At 37.9% G+C, this 17,639-nt stretch overlaps 1 protein-coding gene across 1 annotated transcript in view; it reads left to right on the top strand.

Moving 5' to 3' along the window:
- DCAF5 (DDB1 and CUL4 associated factor 5) overlaps positions 1 to 17,639 on the top strand; it is a 71,485-nt gene that overhangs the window by 8,465 nt on the left and 45,381 nt on the right. Inside the window, exons 2-5 of the mRNA XM_050335148.1 lie at positions 1,403 to 1,546; positions 5,760 to 5,796; positions 8,095 to 8,234; positions 12,557 to 12,686. Coding sequence (XP_050191105.1) covers positions 1,403 to 1,546; positions 5,760 to 5,796; positions 8,095 to 8,234; positions 12,557 to 12,686 — 451 coding nt within the window. The remainder of the gene's footprint in view (positions 1 to 1,402; positions 1,547 to 5,759; positions 5,797 to 8,094; positions 8,235 to 12,556; positions 12,687 to 17,639) is intronic.

Here is a 17,639-nt window from a genome sequence, read left to right as displayed (position 1 = left end):
TGTACTCTTGTTTGCTCTGTGAAGTACAATTAATCTCAAGGAGCATGGGTAGGCATAACATGCAACTGTACTGTCCATCAAAGTGTCATAAAATCTGTTAATAGACTCAAAGGCTGAGAGACTCTTAACTTATAGGATGTTTGACATAACTCAGTTCCATGGGAAAAATTTTTAATAGCATCATCTAATGTGAAAAATTTTAAGAAATCTGATTATCAATAGTAATAATGAATTCTGTTTATGCATTTATGTTTCCTGTAAGTTAACAGCAGGCCAATTGATTTTGGTTTCTTTTTATCTCTATATCACGCCTTTTTCCCTCTGGATAGCAGCTCAGAAGCCTCTGAGTTTATGCTCTTGAGTGTGCAAAGAAGCAGTAAAATGTTTTAACTGAAATCAGCATGTTTCTAGTGGCATTTTTGACTTGTGGTACCACTGTCTTTCATTTGTTATTAAAGAGGCATACCAAAAATATTTTAAGTCTGACTTAAAGAAGCTTTATTCAGATTTTATGGGCATTGAAAACTGCTGTGGAGAATGCTGTCCGATACAATAGTATCTTGATTTTTTTGTCTTCCTAATAAATAATAGTTTAATGCAATTGAAGCACAAACAGTCTAATATTTATTTTATATCGGACTGTTTACCAGACAGAGAAAGAGGCACTTTAATATGTTTGTGTATAGAGCTCTGAACTGAGAATGCATCTGGGCAAGCAATTACAAGTGCATACAGCAAGATGTAAAGCAAGAGAGAGCTGAACTTCTTTTCTCCAGTACTCTCTTTGTCAGGAATTCACCTCAGAAATGTCTGTCTTAACCTTTACAGATCTAGAAGCATGACATAACTGTGCATGCTGAAGACTTCTGAATGCTTCAGTAAAATCTTTTTATGGCCACATATCAGTTCTGAGCCAACCTATGCTGTGAAGGCTTTGAAAAGACTGATACAAGAGATATAGTTGTCACTGTAAGGGGGAAAAAGTTTCTGTTTTATGAATAACTTAAGCAATGCTGGCAATAAGGTGTGGGTATAGAAGCATTCTGACAACTTGCATATGTTAATCTGGAATGTAATTAATCTACAGCTTGCCACAGAGTTTTACATAGCAGTACATTTTTGAGTTTCCAGGTTCCTATAGGTTGTCACTCTGTGTTGGCAGAATGGCAGCTGTTTAATTCGAACTTTTCCTGCTGATGACTCTGTTTTCATTCATTTTAACTGAATACCTGACTGCATGACATCTTAATGTAAATGTGTGTCTATATATCCGAAAAGGTATACGTTTTTTATGCTAATTAGGGTTTTAGGAAAGCCTTTTATGAATAGCTACACAGTTAAATAACATCATCAGTTTACACGGGGCTCAGGTGGTAATGCCCATTTCCTTTCTTTCTTCTAGGAGGGGATGACCGCCGGGTCTTACTTTGGCATATGGAAGAAGCCATCCATTCAAGAGTCAAACCAGTTCAGCTGAAAGGGGAACATCATTCTAATATCTTCTGCCTAGCTTTCAACAGCGGCAATACAAAAGTGTTCTCTGGAGGTAAGGAAGGAAGAGCACCCTGATTTCGCAGGACTGTGCGTTGTGAATGCTTTGGAGTAGAAGCCATGAGTGAGAACCTGCCCCATGTGATATCTGGAAAGTGTTCTTAATCAGCAACTGGAGTTTCTTTGGAAACAGGGAATTCTTTAATTAGTGGGACATTTTCCATTTTGTCATGCTTCTTTTCCCAGACCCTGGTGTCAGCACATTCTTACCTTGAACTATCATGAGAATCCTGGGCTCAGTCTGCCCCTACTTGTGCTACAGACTGCGGAATGTTGTCTTTGTTATCCCCTCTTAGCTGTACTGGGAGCAGACCCTGCATTCTCTCTGGCACTCAAGCCTGATGCTTGAAAATCTTTGCTACTACAATCTGATTTTAATGCACCCTTAGATAGCTCATGAAGGACTATTGCCATCTATTGGTGGAACACTTTTTTTCAGACCCCCTTTTAATCCTCACTAGGTAAGCACCTGCCTTTTAGAACTGTTGACACGCACTGATAGGCCTTGATATTATTAATCTCTTTTTAATATAAATCTGCTTTTTAACAGGAAGTTTAATTCAGTCTTAAAACTAACATAAGGGAAGCAGACATATACTTGTTCTGGGTTAATAATCCCTATAATTCAGGTTCATTTCACCGCATGATTTTTAAAATGTTGAGGTAAGGAAGAAAACTGAATTGAGAAGAAAAAGGCACAAGACTGTCAATGCAGTCAAGTGTCATTTTCTGCTGTACTTCTTTTCCTCTATCTGACATGGTAATAGAAGGACAAGAATTTGTACAGTATGTCCTTTAACTTACAACCAGACTTATTTTAGGATACTATGAGACTACTTGGTCAAAGCCCTCTGTTACCTTATTGAACCAAGATTTGTGAACTGCAAATCAAGGCTAGAAATTGATTCTGAGTGCATGTGAATGGTGGAAGCTTCTCGTCCTTCAATGCTGTGTTAAAATTATAACATCCCTTAGAAAAAAAGGCCTGACAGAGCTTAAGATGGTGTCAAATTTTAAGGATGGAATGATTCAGATACACTTCTCAGGTGGAGTAGACCCTAAAAATGTCAAATAGTGATGCCTGTCTTCTAATTCTGGGGAGTGCTGTTTGTTTTATGAGAAAGACAGCAGACCATGCTGTCTTCAAATGAATGTATCTGCATGGAATTTTGGGCCAGAGTCTGTTTTACTTTAGTTTGAATTCATACAAATGGAACCTTACATGAATATTCAAGGAGTGAACTGTGCCAAATCTTGCTGGACCAGCTGGAATGGTATTTTCTCATATACAGCTCAGCCTGCTGTCCCTTGGACCCTGCTGTCAGAGGCTGCTGTTTTCACAGGAAAAGCAAAAGAGTGGCTTAACTGTACCTTGCCACTGAAGTTAACACCTGCAGTTAAAGATTTACATCAATGATTATGGTGGGTTTTGCTAAGATGCCAGGTTAGATGAGCTGTGACAGCTGATGCACAGACAAACTGGCCATTCTCATCCCTTTTTCCTCCTCCAGTTTACATAAAACCACTGTACCTCTTCCAGAAATTATTTCCATTGGAGGAGTCAGGAACTCTATCAGCTGCTCCATCAAGATTCACTGAGCTCATCTGCAAGGGCTGTGAGTCTGACTCCTGGATGCCCCGTAAAGAGTCATTTTGCTGCATGGCCTAAATGTACCATCTGTTTTATCTCTGTCAGTAAAATGGGGCTAGCTATATTTATTCACTCAGTGATGTTCTGGAAGATTCTTAAAAGGTCTGACAGAATCATGGACTTAAGGTCTACTGGTCATCACACAGATACACAGATACCCCCAACTGAATTTGGAGTTGTATTTAAATTATGGAAACTGGAATATTTAAAAACCTCCCAACACTAAGAATTAGAGTATGGGAACTAGCACAGGGCACACAGAATTCAATTTATTCTGTAAATAAACGACTGCCAACGACTAATGACTTAGGATCTGATGACCTTTCCCTAAAGCAGCTCTTGATAACAGGGGAGAAGGGATTTTCCACTTCATTAGAAATTGGATTCCATCCAAGGAATTTCGGAGCTCTTTCCTTTGAAGGAGCAAGCACCACAAGTAGCCATTACAAAAATGGAAGGCAGGAACAGTGGACAGTGTTTTGTATGTAATCTCTGGAGAAAAAATGTCTCAACCAAAAAATGTCTCAACACCAAAGAAGTTCCCATCCCTGAAGAATACTGTTGCCCTTCTCTGTCCACACACGCTGAGAGTAGAGCAGCATTTGAAATGAAAGATCCCTTCCTAGTAAACTGCTTGGACCTTTTTATCCTTTGCATTTAATGTTAGGTATATGAAAAGATGAAATAAACCTACAGGGAACTGAATTTGTTTCTCTAAGGCCTGATGCAACAGATAGGGGGTTAAGGCCACCTTAACTGTGCTCCTCTGTATGTGCTCTGCAGTATTTCATCCTTAGGTGTATAACTGAAGGGAATGGCAAATTCTTGTCTTTCTGATGGTTGTAACTGCAGTTATCAAAATGAGAGATTATAAATGGGACAGTTGTGTATACAATTATGACCCTGTTAGTCTCAGTGAAGAACAAACTCTCCCGTGTTAAAGTAAAACATTGTAAGTAGGAACCCCACTGGCTTGAACAGCAGTGATGTTTTCTGCAGGAATGAATCCTTACCAGAAGCAACCAGTTTGTGGTTAGATTTTTGTCCCCACTTTCTCCTCCCACACACAAAACAGAGGAAAACAGTGGTTGTTCCACAAACCCTCTCCTTTCATTCTTTATTCCCCATTTTTGAGCTTGTGGTGGAAGGGAATATTGATCCCATGATGACTAGAGGCCTCAAGCCAGTCACCTAGAACGATTATTATGTTCATACTCTATGGAGAGTGAAGAGCAGGAGTGTCTTCTGGAGAAAATTTTGTCAGTGGAGGAACTAGGCTACATTTTTCACTGGTGAAATACATAAGCACTAGAGTAGTCTTACTAAGTATAAACCTCATATGTAATATATAACAGGCAGTTCTCAATGCAATTAATGATCAAAGGACACTTACACATAAGTGACTTATTTACTGTAGAATAGACAAGCTACTGCAGTAATCTAAGGCTGGTATGATTTAACTAGGAGACTGGGCAAAGAGCAAAGTGGTTGTAGAAAAATCTCACACCTCATTAGTGAAAGAGAAACTTATTTATTCTGCTGAGACAGAATAGCATTGAAATATATATGCGATAAATGAAAGCTGAGTCAACTGAGCACTTACAAATCATAACATGAAATCTTGCCCCTTCTGAACCTCCAGCTTTGGTGTGCATTAGGAAAGCTTCACAACTCTATGTCACAACTACAAAGACATACAGAGCATGAAAATATGACTTTGTGAGCTTTCTGGGTTCTTTTCTTCTGAATTAAATATAAAAGTGTGTGTGTCCTTATATATTTCTAAAGAGGAGGAGCCAAATTTAGGTAAATTAGTATTCAGCACAGAGACCAAAGAAAAATATTCTGCTATTATAGATTGAAAAACACTGCATGAGCTATTGGAATTACTTTGTGGCTGTGACCTTCTTAGCCTGCACACATGTGGTTAGTTTCCACTGTATTCAGTGGATGTGATCAAAGAAAAGTGACATGATTGTCTGGTTACTTGATTTGGTTTTTGTTAATACAGAAGAAATTACATTGGCTGTCACATTCTTGCCTTCTCGATGGGTGCAAAACCGTGGATGCTTATAGTGTTAGCTGACAGTATTTGATCTGGGAGCCCAGTGCATTTCACTTATGACATCTGTTTTCACCTTCTGTGATCTTTTAATGGAGTATCCTTTGAGCAGGAAGAAAGATGTATTTTCATGAGAGTTAAAAGTGTTCTGCTGCTTCATGGAATATTCTTCTCTTTACTGCAGATGTCCCAAAACTCAAGCTCAAACTGAACAAAGAATGATTGGTAGTATAGTTAAATAGAATTAATTGTTGAGCAGTAGCAGATGGAGCGTATTGGTACATTTGGTCATGACTAGAAATGTGACATGGAGCCTCTCACATAACTGAGCAGAGAGCTAACCACTTGGAAACTGAGCTCGTCTTCTCTCTGCTTCAGTTTTGGTTTTGAAATTGAAAATTTAAAACACCGAAAAAAGTGGTTTGGGGTTTTTTTCACTATAATGCTTTTTAACCACTGGAACATGATGTTAAGTGCTTATATTTCTCTTTTTAGGCAATGATGAGCAAGTTATACTCCATGATGTTGAAAGGTAAATACACTGTATTTCCACTGCTTCAAGAACTCGCTTAATGTCAACTCACTGGAGGCACTTTTTGTTTTAAATTAATGGTCTGGGATAAGAGCACAGTGTTTTAATCCTGAAACTTGCTTTTTATTTATCTAAATTAATTTCGGGAATGAAGTATTCCTCATAATTCCTTTTTTTTCAGCACTTGGGTTTTGTATCATTTTGACCTAGGGGAAGAGAAAGATTATTAAATATATATGCTCTCGTGCAGACAGCATAGTAGGTTCTGAGTAGATTTAGAGACAGATTATTCTGTCACATATACAAGTGTTGGCACATACAGATGTGTTTGTTTTTCAATGCAATCTGACTCATATTTAAGATGGCTAGTACTTGGCCTACCTGATTAGCTTTTAAAACTTTGACTGCAGCTGCCTGATTCTCCACACTAATGTGAAGCAGATTTTTTTGATGTTTACTTTTTACCAAAATTGCAAACCGGTTGGGAATTAGGCTTTGTTGTGCTTCATCAAGATTAGGCTGTTAGTCAAAATATAAATAATACAATGGTGGTAACGGATTGGATTGGAATTCTCTAGACATCATGTCTTCTGAGCTTACTTCATTTGAGGTATAAAAAACTATAAAATTTTGGTCTGTACTAATAACTTCTACAGATTTAAGCAATGACCATTTAATTAACATGAACTCAAGAAAATCAAGTATAAATTAAAAGCAGGAAGAGATATATATAAGAACAGAGAAATATAAACCCTTACCTCTTTTGAGTTGCCTAAATAACATAATTCTTGCTATGTTTGTCCAAAGCCTTTTGCATTGAACTGTTCAGTGTACATCTGCCTTCCATCATGCCTTGTGTCTGCTTCTTGCATAAGTCTTGCATGGTAGCTGGGCAAAAGTAACTTTGTCCTTCTGTACTGATGCTTTCTCAGGACTATTGTGGTCTTTGGTGTTTAAGGGTTGGGAGTTTTTTGGTTTTAAGGCTTTTGGGAGTGTGTGTTTTGTATGGGTTTTGTTTGGGAGGGTGTTTGTTGGGACAGGTTTTTTGTTTGGTGTTTTGTTTTTCTTGTTGTTTTAATTAAATGTGGAAATGTCAGAATTTTAGATGCTAATGTTTATTGTGTTCTGACTTTTTAAGCTTTTACAAGATCTTTGTCCTTGACACTTCTCTATATAACACATTTTTTCCTGCTTTGTCTTGCTTAGATGTTAGTCTTTCTGATATGTATGTGTTTTTAATGTTCTTTCATTATCAGGATTTGGTTTTATTTTTGAAGGTATGCTAAATTCAGTTGTAATGCATACATAATTAATTCCTCTAAGGTTATTTGTGGGATCTTCTGAAAGAAATCTTAGTAGACTGACACATTAAATTGTGATTGATTTCTACAGAAAGTTGCTCTGTCTTCTTGAATGGCAACACTTGTTCCATCAACTGTTTTTCAGTGGTTTTAAATGGCTTTTTCTGTTACTGCTTTTTTTTGCTTTTTTATTAATGGTCCATGAGACAGAGTCAGTAGGTCTGTCACTAAGAACATCAATTGCCATGTGAGTAAAACACTGATTTTATGTGGGATCTCTGTGGTGGAGCTTCCATGAGGTGTAGGGATGGCATACAAAGGGTATTCCCTAAAGAAATGAAGGGGCTTTTTCAAATAAATAAAACAATCCCAGAATATTCTGACTCAGTATTTCAGAAAAGGTGGGAAAGGAACAGAGAATGGGCTTTTTTTTATTATTTTTTTTTTAATTTTTTTTATAGCTGTGGAATGGCTGAAAACTGGGTACTTTGGAGGGAATAATTTTGTTCCTTTTTTCTGTTTTTTCTACATGGAAAAATATAGGTCTGGTCTATCCTGAAAAACCAAGAAAACTTACTTCAACTGAACTTTTAGGCAATACAGAAGCCTGTATTAAAGAGTGTACTTCTGTCTGGTTTTCCTTTTTACATTAAGTAGTAAAAATTTACTCCACAGATCCCAGGCTTCTTTCACTTTCCCATTGCCTCCCCCCAGACTTGATCTAACACAACAAGAGTTCCATAGCATCTTGCAGTATCTGAAGTTTGTAATGTTTGGGTTTTGGTCTGAGATACTTTTTTTTCTCATGGCATGATGTCTTGGTCACTGTATGTGGGCATTTTGTTTGGTTTTCACTTGAGTTATACACAAGGGTCTTCTTAGGAAGTTGCATAAACTTTGTCACTAAGTGTTACTAGGTAGGTAAAGCTGTAAATACTTTGCTTTTTAAAACAATAACAAAAAAAGGAAGAATGCTAATATTGTGTCTCTTTTCCAGCACTGAAACTTTGGATGTGTTTGCCCATGAAGATGCAGTGTACGGTCTTTCAGTAAGCCCAGTAAATGACAACATCTTTGCCAGTTCATCAGATGATGGCCGAGTTCTTATTTGGGATATCCGAGAGTCTTCCCATGGAGGTAAGATCTCTAGAAGGAAAAAAGATCATTGACTGAGGAAGAATCTGTGCAAGGCAGGGAAGATGTTTATCACGGACAGTCGAGACAGTGAGTGTTGGAAAAGGGTGAAAGTGAGGCATAGTTCTTTTAGACAGTGATAGGCAAGCCCTGGTCTTTACAGTTCAGTCTTTTTGTCTTAAATGACTTCATAAAGTACCAGTAAATAGTGCAGGCTAGCATAGAACTTGGTTTGAATAGGTTTTAACTTGAATAAAGGGGCAGTAGAGGGAATGACAACATCTTGCAAAACTTGCAGTGAATTAGGAATATGGGATTTGGGGTTTTTTTCCTATAGCCTGGGCTAAAAAGAAATTTTGGATGTTTAGAAAGCTGTCATTTTGATTTGAATAGTTTTCCAAAGCTAACTATATACTTCCCTGTGACCCTAAAACACTTATGCGTAATGTTTTCTGGTTCTATGGCAACTTAGAGCCTTTATGAGATAATAGGGAAGCTGAATTATTACTTTGTTTTCTGAAACAGAACTGAATAATGTTGATTTATATAACAAACCTGCAGCTTCTCAAAACACCGTGGCCTGTGTTTGTACAGCTGCAGTTTTGAGGCTGAAGAATCTCAGTGTAGAAGTATAGTTACATAAATTTGAGAGAAATACCACAATAATTGAATTTCAGAGTATGATACTTAATGCTTAAGTAAACAAAGCTTCAAGTTTACCTCATCCTAAAGAACACAGAGCAATTTGCAGGAGTACATAATATGGTTCCCTTCATTCATAGATGAAATAAAATTCCATATTCTTTAGCAAGCTGATTAAATGCAATTGCCTCAACTTGTGATTTCTACTGGTCTTACAGGAAAATTATTTATGGCTGTGAAATCCAGCTTAATGTATTTTGTGGCAATTTGTACACATTTGTTGTTGCGTCAAAGTTGCTGTTTGACTGAATTATCTCTTTCCATACTTAGTGATTTTGATAACTTTCCTAGACTGTCCCTTTTTGACTAGGAAATGAAAGTTGAAACAAGACATACTTTATAGTCTTGTAGGAGACTTTCAGAGACACTAGTATCCTGCAGGATTTATTGAACATGAGTAACCAGAGTTGGATCTGTCTTGATAAGCCCCACCAAAATGCTCATAGTAGACTGCTTATAAATACCCTCCCTATCCCAGGCATATTGTTTTTGTATAAGTATAAATAAAAACTAAACATATTAGCACTTCATTCAATGTTGTGCAGTTCTCTTGCACAGTTGTATTACCCCTTATCTTTTTTCCCATGTAATTTTATTAAACATTCTGGAAAAAATGCACAACACACTCCATATATGTATATGGCAGACTTTAATAAAAATATCTATATTGTCTTTTCTGTGTCTTTGAGGAACTCATTAATAACACCCCTCTTGCTCAAAAACCTCTTATAGCATAGTGAACTGTGCTGTTTAACTTCCCTTTAGCCAGTTTCTTATCCCATGCATCTTCCTTTGTTAGTCTCAGCTGCCTGTAATTAAACTTGATACTATAACTTATGTGAATTTAGTCTTTAATTTAATATATATACCACTTTTCCCCTGTATAAAAGGTCAGTTCCTCTATCAAAGCAAGAGATTGAACTAGTCTGATGTGACTATTTTACTTTTGATAAAGTAAAAAAATGTGCAAGTGTCACTTCGTCCCTGCTTTTATGTCTTCATAATATCCAAATTATAAGACCAGACACTGAATATGGTTTCTGAATTGAAAATGGTGAAATGTTCCTTTATTGGCTTCTCCTAAACTCTGCACTATAAAGATCTGTCTCTGTTAGGAGAACTACCTGTTGCTGACAGTGGATGTCAGCAGTCAGGAGGACTGGATGCTTAAATGCATCTGTAGGAAGCTGTTCAGTATCATAACTTAATGTCCAATCTGATCTGAATTTCTGAGATTATATAAAATTAAATTTTTCCTTCTTTGTTGCAGTTAAACCTTGTTACTGCTTTTACTATTGTTAAGACTTTGAAAGAGAAGGCTACACCAGTGAAAATGGTGTGACGAAGTGTGGGCTATAGTAGTTTGAGGCTTTTTAGAGTTGTGTCGTAGGTTCTCTGAATGTTAAATAACAGGCTTTTGCATGCTTATATAGGAGTTCTGAGTCAGCATTTATATGTGAGCCCTGCCAATGTTTACTGCAGTACAATGCTTGTCACTGGGGTAATCCCCTGGTCTGCACTGGTATTTTCATGAGAATAGGCACTATGCCTGCTAGTGTGAGTACAGTTATTTACCCTGAGTGGCCAGCTTATTAAAATCTTGCAAGTAACTTCCTAGTTTAAAATAGTGCATTAAAAGAAGCTGGAAAAGGAGTTTCATTCCCTTCTGTTTCTCCCTGTCTTTCACTGCTGAGTGATTTATGCCGTACTTTTTATAAACCAAATTTAATTTTTATTAGAGATGGTGTAGAGCTGCTCCCTTGGGAAACATGTTCATACTCCGGTGTATAAAAGCTACAATTGTGAATGAACATAAAGAACGATAAAAAAGTAATTCCCCTACTTTTCATTAAAATGACTTAGTGCCCCATTAGTTTAGCTCCTGTAATCTCTCTTTGACGGGCTGAAAGGCAACTTTTGATATCTTAGAAGAAAACTGTGGTGCCAGGCTATTTATAATAAAGGTGTAAAGGAAAGCACCAGTAATTATTGACAATAATTTGACTTAAAAAATGTATATAAATTGAAAGTTTATTTAAAAAACCAGTTCTTTTATTTGGCAATCTGATGTTGTTTTTCTCTCCACTCAGCTAACACAAGCCTTTGCCTCTCACTAGGGGTTGCCATTTTAATAACACAGCCTTTTATGTCCCAGCAGGATTCTGATTTGATGATGGGGAAAAAAACCAAAAAACCAAAAAGAACTCAGTTTTGGTGTTAAACTTATTTGGAACTGCCAGCAGACTGATAACAATTTCTAAAGCCTTGGGGCAGGCTGGCAGAGCAGAAGTTGGCTTCTGTCTTTCTTTTTACCTCTCTCTTACGTCAATTAATATAGCACCATGGAGCTTCAGCTTTGTTAGAGACCTTTGTTTTCATCACTGTTAAAGGAAGGCTGAAGAGGAAAATCCCTATAAGAAAAAGCTTGTAATAGCACATGAGGAGGAGGATACAGGCGGGGCAAGACAAGTAAATGTTCATTCTGTCTCAGTTGCTTGATAGGCAGTTGTTTCATAAGGTATTGGAAATTTGAGAGGATTGTCTGTTTAACCATGTTTTATATGTCATAACGAGTGATAAGAGGAAAGAAAATTAAGTACCTTTGGAGGTGCTTGTGGGGCTAAGGGTGCCTGCACAGGGTGGCTCAAATAAGGGCAGTAACTGTCTCCCAAGCACGTGAGCAACACAGGAGTTGCATCAAAGCAAGCAGTGAATGGGAAAGTCTGGCATAATCCCTGGCTCAAAATAGGCATTGATTCTGGCTTCTTAGTTGATTGAAAAAGTGGCAGCATGCCACAAAAGATACACATGGCAAAGAGAATTAGACTGTGTCTAAAGCTGTAAAAGTTAGCAGAAAGATAGAAGGATGACAGAGTCAAGGCTCTTCCCCACTCTTCCTGGAGACAGCATTTTGACAGAATGAATAGGGTAGAGTAGCAGGACAAACAGAGTCTTGATGAGAGGGAGAGAGTCTGAATGAACGTGTTTTTTACTCTGTGTGTGAATAGTAAGAGCCAACTGTTAACATTTTTTTATGCAAGAGGAACACCCTTCTTGTCTGCTTGTACAGCACTTAGGAGGTGGCAAGCCTTTTTTCCTCAGGGTTGGCAGCTTGCTTTGAGCTGAGTTCCATATAAACTTATTTCACTTCTTGCCGTATTATTGTCCCGTGTAGTCAATTGCTGCTACATTTGTGGTTTGGGCGATCATCCAGCAGTGGCTGTGGAAGCTTTCAGGCATATATTGCTAGAAATCTTTCAGAAGCCCCCCATGCTTACTCCCTGTCAGATGACCATTTGGTCGTGAACCTTTAGAAGATTCAAATATTTGATCTTTGACTAGCTAGTTTTAAACTCTCATAACCTTCCAGAAGCAAAATGGTGTCTTGAAAGTCAGCATGTTTCCTTTCCCATATTTAGACAGAGTTAAGATACATGTGGGTGGTTCTGAAGACTTCAGGTTTTATATTGCTTTGGATGTGTCAGCTTGAGAAATGGTTTGAACATGTCTCCATATCTTCAGATCTTGTTATGCTGTTTCCATATTAAGCTGCCAAAGTCATTGCATCAAGCAGTTGTATGCATTGTTTGTTCTTATATGTGAAATTTCGACTTTTTCAACAGAGCCCTTCTGCTTGGCACACTACCCATCGGCCTTTCACAGTGTAATGTTTAATCCAGTAGAACCCAGATTACTGGCTACCGCCAACTCTAAGGAAGGTGTGGGACTCTGGGATATTCGTAAACCTCAGAGGTATGGTCTGGCTGTGCTTGTCTTGTGCTATTTCTTTCATTTGACAGGTGATGGCATGCTACTCTTTTTGTTTTTTCAAGTCATAACATATGGTAGTAAGAAAAGATTCAGCACAAAGTTAATAACAATGTTGGTTATCGATTATTTTGCATAATTAACATTCTTCTTCATATATGTGATTTAATTCAATTTAAAATGGGGCTAGATCTTCAGTGTTAAGGTAAGTGATTTTTTTCAGGGCTACCTGGCCTCACTACTGCAGATTAACTTGGATTGTTGTGTCAGGTTCTCATCATTATATTTAGCACTGGCTTGCTAATACTGGAAGAAACCACAGTGGGCATTGCCTTGTTTACAGTTCATTTTTTCTATCCATCTCAGTTTTCAGTGGTTGACTTGAGATTGTGGTCAAGGCAGCTTTTACTCAGTGCTTATGAGTTTTATATGACTTCCTGAATAATACAGACACCTGGATAATCAGTTTGGCTGTATAATGTGCTTCCAGATTTGCATAGAATTATAAACAAATGAAGAGAATAAGGTTGCAGCATGAAATGTGATTAGACTGGGTGCTACAGTGGATGTATGCAATGTCTGATATCAGAGTTTGAAATGCATGAGTATTTAAGCTTCTGTTGAAGTCTTTATCAGTCTTTCAGATTTAAAATTTTCATTTTTTTATCATCATAAGCTGTGGTGGGTTAACCCTGGCTGGATGCCAGGTGCCCAGCAAAGCTGCTTTACCACCCTGCTCCTCAGCTGAACAGTGGAGAGAGAATATAATGAAAGGCTCGTGGATCGAGATCAGGACGGGAAGAGATCACTGACAGATTACCATCATGGGTAAAACAGACTTGGCTTGGGCAAATTAATTGAATTTTTGACTAATCTAATCAGAAGAGGGTGATGAGAAATAAAAAAACAAACTCAAAAACACCTTTCCTCCCCCCTCCCTTTTTCCTGAGAGTTTTACTCCTGAATTCTCTCCCTTCTGCCCCCTTAAAGTCATACTGGTTTTGCAGGATTTTTTGGTTTTCAGCTTCTACCTCAGTTCTGTGATTAAAGGACTTCCATGGGTTGGTCCTTTTTTCAAAACAGAGTTACACCAAAACATTTCTCTTTCCAGACATTTATTCTCAGAGTAGGAATATAAAAGAATTATGTTGGTAGAGTGCTATAGCTTATATCAATAAAAATCCTATATGAATGCAAAATATAGATGAAATCTTTCACATGGGCAGCAAATTGAAAGAGGATCAACCTGGAAGTGTTATATAAGGCTAACAGGAATAAAGAGTGGATGTGCCCAGAGAAGGGCAGTGAAGCTGGTGAAGGGTCTGGAGCATGAGTCCTATGAGGAGCACCTGAGGGAGCTGAGTCTGTTTAGCCTAGAGAAAAGAAGGCTCAGGAGAGACCTGGTCACTCTCTACAACTACCTTGAAGGAGGCTGTAGTGAGGTAGGAGTCAGTCTCTTCTTCCAGGTAACAAGAAATACAAGAGAAAATGGCCTCAAGTTGCACCAGGAGAGCTTTAGATTGGATATTAGAGAAAATTCTTCACCAAAAGGGCTGTCAAGCATTGGAACAGGCTGCCCAGGGAAGTGATTGAGTCACCATCCCTGTACATGTTAAATACATGTGTAGGCATGGTACTTAGGGACATGTTTAAGTGGTGGACTTGGCAGTGCTGGGTTAATGGTTGGACTCACTTTTCTTAGATGTCTTTTCCAACCTAAACAATTCTATAATTCTATTCTATATATCACTAATGATGTAAACATTGATATATGCAGGAGCACGTTGCTTGAGTAAGGAATTCTTTTACTACAAATTTGAACAGCTGCTTTCTAGTAGCAGAAATAGTACCTTTCTATTATATTTAACTGTTCTTATTAAGACACTAATCTCCAGAAGTTTCTCATCATTTATATAAAAGCGTGAATGAGCATTTGTTTGGAGTGTTAGCAGCTATCAGGTCATGGAAACTCAGATGATTTCCAGTCCGGATGTTATCCTGCCTTCTTCCTTGATCTTAACCACAAAGCAAAGGGCTTACTGCGAGCTTGTTGGGGGCTACGGTAGTATGGGACAATAGTCTCTACTCAAATTTAAGGACACACATTTTTACCTCTATTGTGGCATTGTTCTTTTAAATGCCAAATATAAAATAATTACAACAGAATTTAATTGCTTCTTGACAAGTAATTTGTATTTCTCCAGGTTTAGTACCACTATGAAAGTCTTAATAACATTTGAAACATCTGGAGGTTTTGGTTTGGTTTTTTTTAAATGATGAAAGGAGAGGGGAAGAATTTCTTATGTTTTAATGTCTAGGTTATCTTAAAGGCCTTGAATAAATTAAACTACTGGAAGCTTGTATACTTACCTCTGATGGACAAGAGTTACTGTTTTCTGTTCTGTTTTAACCTCTGGGTTATCTTGAAGGCCTCGAATAAATTGAACTAGTTAAAGCTTGTATATTTATGTGTGATGAACAGGAGCTACCCTTTTCTAGTCCTAATCTGTTCAAAGTAAACCTTTCCAATTAAAAAGTCCAGTATGGATGCAACTATAGAGCTGAAATTCTGAGGTGGATAGGTCACACCACTTACCTGAAGCAGGAAAACGTGTGCAACACCTTACTGTACAGCTGGGCACACACCGTGTGTACCGTGCAGCTGTCTCCTTAAATACTGAATTTAAAGTTTTTGCACCTACTACATGTGGTGCATTGTGTAAAATAGGCACATGCTTCCTGCCTGCAGCCTACCTGCAGGAAAGTGAATAGTAAGAGACAGGCTGCTCCTCACAGAGTATATGCTGTTGTCTCATATTTAGAGTCTCAGACTTGAGCTGAGCAAGCTGTAACATAAATGAATGCAGGTGATAAGTCTGCCCTCAGCTTCCATTTTGCTGGGACAGCCATTAGCTTTCCTTCTTTGCTTGACAGAGATGTGCCCAAAACATGGTGAGACGGGTATGCTTGGCTTATGAAAAGAAAATGGCCCTAAAGTACTCTGCTGCTACTGCAGTTTTTTTCCCAGGGAACTCTCATGAAAGAGGACACTTCAGAATAATCCGCATCCTTCTAGTGGGCTGCCAAAACCAGAGTCACTCATATTTAAAGAAATTAGACTGGATTTTCAGTCTTTTTTTTAAAGTAACAGTACATTTGCCAAAACTTCCACTGGTCTCTGTAGATCTAATTTGCTAATATGCTAGAAATATGGAACTTGTTTTTTTAACGTATTTTGAGCCAATTCATTTTGTCTTATGAGGAAAAAATGTTATTAATTTGTAGATCAGATGAACTTCAGTTGTTTTGTCACGATGTGTGGTAGTGGGGTTTTGATTAGAGGTTGAGTGGGTAGAAAGAAGGGGAAGAAGTATAGATAATTTTAGATGTTTGCTGTGGATTGCCCAACTCTTAATTTTCCGTGGGTTAAGCAGGGCTGCAGTACTCCTCCAGTATAGGAAATATGGCTGTGTGTAGTTAATAATCTGCTGCTAGTATAACACTTCATGTAAAACTCATACCCCAGCTACTGTCCTGTTCTCTGTCAGTTCTCGAATGGAGGCAGAGTTAGACTGATGCAGGCACTACGTGGTGTGCTTCACGACTGGAGGCTGTTCTGAGGAATCCTGCTGTTGCTCAGCTGCAAAATCCAGCCAATTAAAAGCTTGGAATTCTAAAGACTAACTTTTTGTGGCCAGTAGCACTACTGTAGCTAGCAATACCTTCACATGACATGTATTGTAGCCAACAGCACTGGTGTGGTAATATTTTTTACAGATGTAGGTGAGGTTTGATAAATCCACGGGATTTCACTCATTTGAAGGGAGTCAGGCTTGTAGCTGAATTTCTGGGTTTAATCAGCAGGGGCTCCTCAGGTGAAGTAAAGTTTTTCTTTGACTGTTCAGCTTGATAATGCACTGTCAGAAAAGGGGAGATTTGCTGTTAACTTCTAAACTTGTATGACAGTCAGTGGAATATGGCTAATTGTGCATTTTTAAACCAATAGCTCTAAATCTTCAAAATATTGAATGGAGTAGTGAAGTCCTTGTAGGTTAAAGAATTGAAATATAGCTTCCACTGCTTGTCAGAAACAAATGAGCTGCATCTACTTATTTATCCAGAAAATCTGAGGATTTTTACATCAGAGTACTTTTTTCTAAAATACATGGCTCATCTCCAATTGGGTTATTGGGAGAATTTGTCTTTACTTGCTGTTACATGCCTCTAGCCAGGAAAGTTGGTTTTATCCACTTTCTATAGTCAGGCAACATTAAACACCTCTACAAATTAAAATTGAAACACTTTTAGGGCTAGGAAAAAAGTCCTGATTATGAGCAGATTTTATTCATATGCTGTAGAATTGGTTAACTTTCTGATGGGAAGCTGGAAGTGCTTTATGCTTGACTGCTACAGTGAAGGAAGTAATTGAAAAGCCAGCATTTCTTGGCATGCATGGAGAAATTTAGAGACAGTTGCACAACTCTGAATTGTGGAAAGTTTAGCTCACTTCAAATAGTCATAATTTGATTAGTCTTGCTGACTGCGTCAGGATACAGAGTCGTATTCATTTTGCTTTTTCTCAAAGTTCATTCACAGCTTGATATCTCTTCTGTCTCAGATTTAGTGCAGCAGTTGAGATTCCCTGCTTCTACTCCAGTAACTAAGATTTGAATGTGGTGGGCTGACTATTCAAAAATAGCATATGAAGGGCTATTGATACAGTACTAACATAATTCCAGCATGATTACAAGTTGACTAGTGATTCAGGAAATCTTATTTTGCTATGTTTAGAACATGTGAGTATTCTAGCCTTTCAGGTGGATGTTAAACTGAAATCATCTGTATTGTTTCTTTTCTTAAAACAGCGCATTGAAAAGCTTTAAATATAGTTTTGGATGATGAGACTGTTGTAAGGTGTTCATGCCACTAGATGGGGTC

Source organism: Myiozetetes cayanensis, unplaced genomic scaffold (genome assembly GCF_022539395.1).
Source record: "Myiozetetes cayanensis isolate MyiCay16 unplaced genomic scaffold, myiCay2020 scf6-25, whole genome shotgun sequence".
Classification (NCBI taxonomy): Eukaryota; Metazoa; Chordata; class Aves; order Passeriformes; family Tyrannidae; genus Myiozetetes; species Myiozetetes cayanensis.
The sequence above is the reverse complement of the archived record's forward strand: the minus strand, read 5'-3'. Positions and strand labels throughout refer to the sequence as shown.